Here is a 10468-nt window from a genome sequence, read left to right on the forward strand (position 1 = left end):
CAGGGCTGTGATCTCTGGATGCAGAACAGAGGAAGGGCCATTTTACTTTCCAGCCTTGCAGTGCAACCAGAAGTACAAACACAATCTCTCTTTCATACCAAAAAAATCCTGGAAAATCCCAGTTATGCTTGTATTTTCATATTAGCCTATGAAAAAGGAGAAACGTGCCTGTGAAGCGCAGAAAATGAGTAACACTAACCAAGAAAACAATATTACACCTCCCCATGATCTAAATTTCTTTCCATGTGCATCTGCTGTTAGCATCTTGACCTCTCAAGCACACGTGCTACATCCAGATCTGTCAGGCCCTGTACAACTGATTTCCCCTCTTAAAATATTAGTAGAAGCTAGCATTTAAAGTAGGAAATCTAAAGTTTTCTGTGCCTGACCATGGCCTTCCTCTGTTTTGTGTTCCTGTGTGCAGCTGATGGGGTTTATCTGGGATTTGCAAGCTGTGCGTGGTCCTACAGGTTGGGGTGAAGGTGTGAGACCGCTGTGTTACACTGCAGGTGTATCTGTTCAATCTACTGAGGATCTAGCCTTGAAGGGGCTCCAGCAGAAAGCCCAATACCTGTGGTGCAGTCTCTCTCCATTCCCAGATGCACTGTGCCAGGAATGATCCTAGAATGTGATCCCCCAAACACTGGGGAGGGAAAAAAGATTTGCCTGTCGCTTTGGTTGTTTACTTTTGTAGGAGGCTGAGCCGTTGGTAAAAGTTCATTCCTTTCCTCCCCAGGAAGTTTATACAAGCCTGTGGAATCGCTCTGGAGCTCAACGAGCGACTCATTAAGGAGGATCAAGTGGAGTACCATGAGGGGTTAAAATCAAACTTTCGGGATATGGTGAAAGAACTTTCTGACATCATCCACGAACAGGCATGTACTGCATGTCAGGAGCCCACAGAGCTGGTTCTCTGGGCTTGAAAACTTGCTAATGCTGAAAAGTGACTGAAAACTTGATCACTTTAATGTACTGAGCTAAATACCGAAAGACAACTAACTGAACATGAGAAGTAAATGATACCCTTGGTAGATTCCTAAAACCGGTTTCTGTTGATTGAAAGGCTCAGCCTGGTGTTGGTATACAATGTGCTTCAGGGTGGAGTCGTTGCTGACTGTATTCGTTTCCTGGCTGTCATGGTCATCAGAAATCCTGTGCCGTGTTTTGCCTCATGTTTTCTACACCATAAGAATCCTGTGATAAGTCACAGGTTGAAATTCTCTGGCAAGGTTTCCATTTCCTCAGTTAAATCCAGCTCAAGTTCCTTATTTTTTAAAAAGGAAAGGAAAATCATTGAAGGATGTTGCCTTTTAATTTTGGCCTAATGCCAAACTGCTATTCCTGTGCCCTATTACAGAGTTTGTGATAATTGATCTGACCTGGGGTTTAAGTTTTTCTTGCATCTTTCTAGGAAAATTTGAATTGTAGCATCAGAGAGGTGAGAGGTTCAGAGAACAGTTGCACTTCTACTTAGTGTCACACTGTGAAATGAGATGAACGTTGGCTTTCTGAAGTAATCTCCATATCTCTGCTCTTTAATTTTGCCTTTATTATGACAAAAAGAAAGCTCGCTGTAGATTTATAGTATCAAGCACATCAAATGAACAGCACAGGCAGCATTGTGATTCAGAGTACTTGAAATTTAGAAATATGTACTCAGAATCTCCCAGTTACTCAGCATACAGTCACTATGTGACTATTCATTACAAATACACGTCACAAGTGTGCATTACAAATGTACATCACCTACCATGTACTGAACTGAACTGCTGAACTTTGCTCAGATACATTAGTTCATAAGAGCTGCCACCTGCTTACTTGAAGCTGCGAGTAAACCTTTCCAGGACATTTAATTTGCATGCAGCTGCTGGAACTTTTGTGGTTTCTGAATTCTGCAATAGTCAAATTAAAACCAAATCATTCAGTTCTGAAACGTGGCAGTAAAATGGTGCATTGTTAAAGCACACTCCCTGTTATCCTGATAGATTTACAAATCAACCCTCGTGTTGTCTTTGGTTAGTGGGCAAAATACTAGCAACTGAAATGTTCCAAGTGAAGGGCTCACTGGGAAGGATACACTTTTCACTTTCTTCCTGTATTAAAGCAAAAGTCAGCTGAAAAGATCACGTTTACAAGCACTGTCCTCTATCATAGTACAACATTACATAGATAACTGCTGAAATGAACTTTGTATTGCCATCAGATGACCAAAGTAACAAATTAAACTTAAGGGTACCTGTTTTGCTCTTCTGCAAAATTACTTAATTACATAAAAATTACTTAATTACATAAAAAGTATAGCACATTAATGTAGTGTTGTCCTTGAAATAACATATGCTTTCCTAAATACTGTCAGTGCCCCAAAACAACACAGTCGGTGTACTTAGTTTGAGATGGCAGGGCTGACGGGTAGCACACTGGGTCAGCTTGTGACCTATCCACAGATCTTTTAAGTCAGGCAAACACAAACCCTAAAGAATATATATAAACTGCAGCTGAACAGGTACAGGAAGCCTCAGAGCATGGCAGAAAACTGGATGGCCAGAAACTGTTTATGATGACCAGTGATCTCAGTTTCACTAATGTAAATTCAGGCTAAATAACTTGAACGACCGGTGAACCGCAGGGTGAAAAACTAACACAGAATCAGCTCTAGAGCAGCTCTGTCAGTGCAGTTAAATCCTTTGCTCTGAGACCATCCTTCAGCTTATGAAGTACCAAACCTTGCCACGTGGCATAGACGTAGCGTTTGCTGTATGTAGCTGCAGGGGCTCACTGTGCTTATAGAAACAAAGTATTAGAATTCTGTTACTGCTATGATCTACTTTAAAAAAATGCTCTACAGAGACTTATTTCTTTCCTATACTGGATAGTTGTAACTAAAAATGATCCAGTAATACACGGAGAACTGTGTGAATACTACAGTAATTGCTAAATTACTCTTCTTTCTCGTTTCTTTGTTAATGCTGCCTCTGTGAAACAGCTTTGAAGACAAGGTTGGATATCTCTTTTGTATCCCTTTTCAAACAGCTTGACTATAATAACAAAGTGAAACTTTTACTGACTTTGGGATTATTTTGTTTTGCCTAGATCTACCATGAAGATACAATGCATTCGCCATGGATGCACGACTCCCTGCACGTCTTCTGTGCCATCAGCGGAACATCTGGTGATGGAAGTTACTGTTCACTCAGACCCACTGCTGAAATATAAACATATCAGTCTTATGTTACAGAGCTTTCTCAGGAATACTTGGAACTGTACAAAGGATGGTAAAAAAATTCCATGATAAGCAAAGATTCACAGTTGGGTTGTGGTTTTTTTTCCCCCCCGAAGCTTGCCATGCTTTCAAACAGGGTGCTTGCTTATTTTGCTAAGCAGCATTGAAAGTGCCTGGACATTGCACCACTGTGCTTGTTTTCTACTTGTTTTTCTTTTTTAAGCTCACTGTATAACAAGCCATGGAAAGGCAGTTACCTAAATCTGTACTGAATTGCTGAACTATGAATTGAAACAGTAACGGTACTGTGTAAAGTTGTACAATGGAAGAGAATAAAGTGTAAAACTACTCTGTAAATAGAAGGAGCATAGAGTATATAGAAATTAGCATTATGTCTTATTTGCTGCTAAAAGCTTTGATGGTCAGGGAACATGAAGGAGACATTGTAGTTACTAGTAAGAGACCTTCGTCTGACATGGGGTCCAGGTGCCCCTGTTGCACTCCAACAGAGTAAACTTGCCCTAATCTGGAATAACTAAAATCTAAGTCAGAAACAGTCACTTTCACACATTCCCTGAGCAGATGACTATCAAGTAACCTCTATGAGAGATGGGCTTACTGCAGCTGGTGACAATTTTGGCTGCAAAAGGATGGGTTGTCCTCACTGAGGACAACCAAAGAGGTTTGTCATTTGATGAGAACTTTTCTATTTACCACTCACAGTCTCATGCACATATAAACTCTGAGCACACCTTAAACTGAGCTGGAAATTACAAGGTGCATTAACATCTTTCATAAAAATTTTAACCATCTCTGAAATGTGCTTTAAAATTTAAATTAAAAAAAAAAGGTGGCACTCAAAAAACATTTGAGGGGGTTTTTTAACATCTTATGACATGCATGTTCCCTCCTAACTGTTAAACAGACTTGTTTTCTGAAAGGCTGTTATTTTTCTCTGACAGGTAGTAGGAGAAAATGTGTTTTTCAGAACTCTTTTATTCCTCCTTCCCATCCCCAAAGCTTTAATATATTATCTCTGTCCCTTTTGAATGAGACACTTCCAGATGCCAGAAGAAGAGAACAGATCACTAATTCTTTTATGCAGCAATATTTTTAACATCTGTCTTTTTCAAAATCATATCCATTGTAAATATGGTTCCAGTAGTTCAGATGGGAAAGGTGGGGGGTTTCTTAAGGATATGTAACAAAATGCCATAATAAAAGGACTCCAGATGGGTATTTAGCTTGGCTATAGTATTTATAAAATGTTACACTTCCAAATTTCTGTAACAACAACAAAAAAAAATCTTCAAATAGTAACCAGACCACATCTCAAAATATTTATGATGCATGATTCTAAATACCTAAAATTGGCTTCTGAGAAAAGAATGTGAACTGTAAATGTACCCCTTAGCTGTTGCAAGAAAAAGACAGACGTGCCTATGTAACAAACAGAACATATTTTAGCTTGTATGTGCTTTTATGCCAGGCAGGCTCTAAATTTAGCAAGAGAGAAAGAGGAAGAGAGATTAGTATGCTTAAGTATGGTTACAACCTTATCGATTTTCATCTCTCAGCAAATTGTACTGAGAGGCTGATAGTGAGAGTTTTCAAAATATTTTACTGAAAGGTGATGAGGCTGTTTAACAGTGGACACATGACAAGGGGTTTTTTTGGAACTAGTTAAATTCTAAACATCAGTACTGAAGACATATCTTGAGTACAGTCAGCAATGATGAGATGTGAACACTCTAAAGCTCTTGCACTGTAGCTCTCTATCCTACAGCTAACCTATTGGTTTTCCTGGAATTGCAATGAAATTCTTATTCGTATGTTCTTGATGTCTTTAATGTTCTGAAATAACATTGTTGTCTGAATATTCAATTACAATTCCTTATTTTTTCTGGAATTCCAGTGAAATTCTTACTGGCATTTTTGGATGTCTGTAACAGTCCAAGATGAATTTTTGTCTGAACTTGTCAATTTATTGTTGATATCAGAGTTGTCCCATATGAAACTTGTCGGTTTCATACACTGGAAAGCTGTCACAATGATTCCAGACAAAAAGTAAGTATTTAATACCAGCCCAATTAGAATAGATACAGTCAGTACAGTTCAGAATACGAGCTTGTATGCAGCTTTGATGAATGACAAAACCGATCATGCCTGAAGGATTTGTGTTCTGCCCTGCAGGAAAACCATTTGATTGGATTTCTAACAGAAAAATCTCAAAGGAAAATGTCTTCCTTTTTAGAGGGGTTAGAAAAAGACTGGCAACAAACCAGCTTGGTTTTTCTTTACATTTTCAACAATGTAGAAATGATAGAGTGGTCATTAGATATTTTATAGCTGTATCTGGAAAACAATGCCAGGAAGGTGTTCACACTTTCCCTTACTATCCTTTTCCTAAGTAATTGTCCCATTTTAAAGTCCTCCAGCCTTTTTTTCTTATTCCTGAGTGAAATAGCTTAATTCACAGACACATCTGGGGATTGTACTATATATGTGGCCATTTTATGTACCTGGTACTCACCTTGGGTGCTTCCTATTTGCTGCCTTTTTTGGAAGAATGCAAATGTTTATTGTTCACTAACACTTTTGTTTTTCTTATACCACCTAAGGAATGGCAGGAGTGTTTTGGTCTGTAAAAATTAGTAGGTGTATTTCAAATGACAGCTTGGTATGCACTCTTTCTAGATACCAATATAGCTAAACATATGTATTTTATGTGAACACCTCTAATTACTTTTGCTGCAAAGGTGCACACTGTCTTCAGAAGGGATGAATCGGTAATTTTGCATAAAATGAGAAGAAACATGATAAATTATCTGTCTGTGAGGATTAAGAGCACTTGTCTACTCTGAGTATCAGGACTGTTCTGGGTAATGGTATGTGTTAGAGACAGATTGTTTACAAATAGGACGTATAAAGCAATACAAGGTCTGCCAGTACTTTATGTTCAAGAACATGCTCTTAGTTTATACGCCTAGACAGAGTAAGCCAAGTGTAAACATTTAGTCTCTTCTTTGACCTACTGCTTTTCTCTCTGCAGAGAGATAAGAAAATAGTATTTTAAGACCAATAACTTCAGAGTTACATTTTTTGCCCTCCTTCCCCTCAAAAAAAAACCTAGAATGCAGAATTTACTGCCGCCAAGGATGTATTTCTGCATTCCACTCCATGCTCTAAATTTCTTTGGATAACAGAAATTTTCATGAGATGGGCCAACAAACGGGAAATTGTGGATGTCAGAATATCCGTCGTGTGTGACGTGTTTATTTTGTTCCAGAAGCATTTTGAACACATGCCACGTGGTATTTTGGTATAGAATAAGAATTTACATAAACATAACACCTTTTGTCTCAAAGGAGATAAAATATATTTGTTTTCCCTTCCTGTAGAGACGGAGTCCCCTGGACTTCACGTCAGGCTTCGGCATAGCCCTACAATTTGATGTAACACAGCCTAAAAGAACATAAGTGGAAGTCATGGGCTTAGAAGTCTCATACAAATAAAACCACATCTTACTCAATTTACCCACTTGAGGAGAATAGTGTGTATTCATTTGATGTTCACTGAGCTGAGTTCTAATTACACAAGTTCTTACTGGATTGAGAAATACTGTGTACAGCTAATTATTGTGCAGCCACAGACTTCAGTACTTAACCTTTCAATAATATGCTTGTGTCAAGCAATGGTGGACCAATTATGATATATACATAGTAGTTCAGCTATTTTGGATGTAATTTACTCTCTTTTCATGTAAATTTAACACCTGCTACTACATATTCATAACAGAAGTGCTTTTATCGTGCATGTTGTACATATGTGTGTTGTGCTAGCCCTGTTTAACCTTCTGTGTGTGACAATAGAACAGTGCATCCCATCTGCCTGTTAACAGATGTACCTGTGACACCGAGGAGTACACGCTGCTGCTCCAGAGCTCTCTGGGATCAGCAACCCTGTATGTTCTCTGTAGTTTTGTTTTCTTTTTCTTGAAAAATCAAGAATTTTGATAAGACACCAGGGCAAAATCATAGTTCAGTTGATTCAGGTAAAAGAGAAGTTTGTTCCAGGTCAAAATAAAAGACTCAAAACCAGGAAAAAAAATGTGTTGCAATAAACATGTTTTGCTTAGTGTTCGGGGCTTTTTTTACCTTCACGGAACAGGATGAGTGATCTGAAACTAATACCAGGGTAAGATGCATGGGACCTATCATATATGCTACATCTAAAGAAGATTACTGCCATAAATCTTCAAATACATAAATCCACCAAATGAAATTAACACTAAATTATTCATTGGCAAATAGATGATGTTGATTGGGAAATCCTGAAGGAGCACAAGCGCCACACATCCAGCTCAGATGGTCTCAGAAATGTGACTCATCAGGAAACCTGAGACAGACATAGAAATACATACAAATTTATGAAGAGAAATAAGAGGAGAATCACTAGTAAGGAAATGTCCCAGGAAATCACTTTTCCTGAAGAATATTTGGTAAGCTTTTTCTCTGCTTGGTAGCTCCATTTTTCAAACCCAGTCTTTTTGCTCTTTGGGAATGTTGCTCTTCTCCAACTCATTCACCTTAAATTGCTAGTATACAAATATGTATGCTGAGCTCAAGCAGTCATACTGGCTGTTACATGATGTAATGGAAGCCAGGTGTAACTATTGTTATTTACCTTACCAGCTGACAAAGGACAAACTGCTGTAACTACTGCTGTCATCTACGACTGAGCCTTCCTGTCTGGGACGCTCACAAGTCTTGGCCAAACAGCTGTAGAAGCTTCTTGCCATGGCTCCCCTGATAAGTAAAGGCCTCACTCATGAAACAAACAGAAGAATTAAATAGACCTTGATCTGTGAGCAGAAAAGTTGATGTGTGGACTTGCAATAGCAGTTTATTTGAGAGGGATATGATTTTTCCCCAAGAGTGCTTGGTTCCACATCTACCCAAAAGCGTTCCTCAAAGGACATCTTTATTCCGTGTAATTTCTGATTTCTGCTGATGCTTGGGCAGCAGCTCAGAGAGAACGTGCAGAGTTCATGGCCGTCTCGAACTCATGTATCACAAAACTCTAGACATCTGCCAAAGAACACTGAGGTCAAAAGGGGAGAGGCCCTGTGAGTCAGACCAGTTTTTCTCAGCTCATAGTTTTGGATTTTTGTGCCTCGGATCCAGCTGTATTCGAGCTGAGCCTATTTTCAAACTGACCCCAGCCACCTTCTGAAGAGCCTATAATTATGTCAGTTGGCAGAAGCTGCTGCAAAATCAGAAATTAAAAAGGGAGAACCTCACTATCAGTGTGGGACAACTGAGGACCCTTCTGCTCTGAAAGGGATCATTTCCCACATGCTGCTCATTATTGCTGCCTCTTATTGGACCTAGCAATCATGCAGCCACACCGTACCTCAGCATCATTTGTTAACCTGAGTTAGGGAATGTATACAGAAAAAAAAAAAGTTTTGTTTTGTTTTTTAATGCATCAGCAAACACCCTGCACTGCTCCACCATCACCAGCTTTGGTTGTGTGAGTGGGATGGGCAGGAATGCACAGCTAAGGGTAGATCACCAGCATGATCATAAATCAGTTTACACTAAACATGAAGCCACACCCCAAGTATTTATTTAACAGATCATTTTAAAGATATCTCAGGTGTGTCTATATGAGCTCCAGTCACTACAGCAGAGGCATATTGCCTGACAAGAACATGAGCAAGCGTGAGATTTGCCACAGCGATGCGGGACGGGACATTGTGAGATTGAGAAACGGGAAGTCTCGGGTAGGTGGGAGGGTTTAAAGGCAGGATTTCTGACTGCTGTGCACCAAGACCAGAACGTCCTGACAAGCTGAGCATTCAGGGAGGAGGGAGAAAGACAGGGAAAACATTTCAGACAATAGGCAGGCAGCCAAAAGCGTGCAAACCATAGAATCACAGAATCCCAGAACGGTGGGGGTTGGGAGGGATCTCTAGAGCTCATCCAGTCCAACCTTCTGCTAAAGCAAGTTCCCCTCTATCAGGTCACACAGGAATGTGTCCAGCTGGGTTTGGAAACCTCCAGAGAAGGAGCTTCCACGCCCTCCCTGGGCAGCCTGTGCCAGGGCTCCCTCACCCACACAGGAAAGAACCTTTTCCTTGTGTTGAAGTGGAACTTTTTGTGTTACAGCTTATGTCCATTACCCCTTGTCCTGTCACTGGGCACTACAAAAAAAAGACACTCACTCATTAAGTATTTATAAGTGTTGATAAGGTCCCTTCTCAGTCTTCTTCAGGCTAAACAGCCCTGGGTCCCACAGCCTTTCCTCATAAGAAAGATGTTCCACTCCCATCATCATCTTTGTAGCCTTCCACTGGACTCTCTCCAGCAGTTCCCTGGATGTGTGCAAACCATTGGACATGTGCCTGGCACTGGCTCTCCTGGGAGAAGAAGTGGACAAAAAGAAAGAAGGAAGGAAGGAAAGAAAACACTGGCAAGGAAACCGAAAGCAAAGGAGAGGTCGCTGTTATCTTGGATCAGCTTCACTCTTACAAAGGTCATCAGTAGCAGACAGTCCATGAGGCTATAGGTAGTCACTCAGTCTGATCAGTCACACAGCTTAACATTCCACATCCTGGAACTTTAAGCCACCGTTCCTATTTGCTTGTAATTGCAGGCCCTTGCTCACTTTCTAACAGCAATTAGGAAATTTGCTAAATCCTTTATTTTCCAGGAATATAAAAACAAACAGGCAGAAAAGCAAAAAAACCCCCAAGCCATACCAAACAACATTAAGACAGGATATTCCCCACCCCATCATAATAAGATCCGCTTCCCTTTTTCTAAAATGAGTGTCTAAAAAAGCAGATGAACTCTTGCAAAACTCTTTGAAAAGCTGAGTAAATACTGAAACGTTCTTTTGGCCTAGGAGTAATTATTTTCACTAATGGATTTTGCTTTGCCTTGAAACTTAGCCAAAGTTTTCCTTCTGCTGGATCTGTGCTACTATTACAGTAACTGTATTTGGGTGGCAACTAGGAGCAAGCTTGCTAGCCACAAAAATCTAGTTGGGAAGAAAAAGCCTTATCCTAGGTGGGGTTTGTATCCTGAAATGTATCAAAACATCACATTCCCTCTTCTGTGAGAATCTGGGAAAACCACCTGCCACGTCACACCCATGAAGGTGAGAGCAAGGTTATGAGTGACACTGTGATGCCTGGAAGGGGCTGAAGCAGAGCGCTTGGGGAGGTTTGTGGAAAGAAGA

The 10468-nt window shown here is 40.1% G+C and overlaps 1 protein-coding gene across 3 annotated transcripts in view; it reads left to right on the top strand.

Annotated features, from left to right (window-relative positions):
* DOCK11 (dedicator of cytokinesis 11) overlaps positions 1-7314 on the top strand; it is an 85132-nt gene extending 77818 nt beyond the window's left edge. For all 3 annotated transcript variants that reach the window (XM_062007069.1, XM_062007071.1, XM_062007070.1), the window contains 2 exons: positions 737-875; positions 3091-7314. In XM_062007069.1, the coding sequence (XP_061863053.1) occupies positions 737-875; positions 3091-3213 (262 nt within the window). In that variant the 3' untranslated portion in view covers positions 3214-7314. The remainder of the gene's footprint in view (positions 1-736; positions 876-3090) is intronic.
* The last annotated feature ends 3154 nt before the right edge of the window (positions 7315-10468 follow it).

The sequence above is a fragment of the Colius striatus genome, chromosome 13 (genome assembly GCF_028858725.1).
Source record: "Colius striatus isolate bColStr4 chromosome 13, bColStr4.1.hap1, whole genome shotgun sequence".
Classification (NCBI taxonomy): Eukaryota; Metazoa; Chordata; class Aves; order Coliiformes; family Coliidae; genus Colius; species Colius striatus.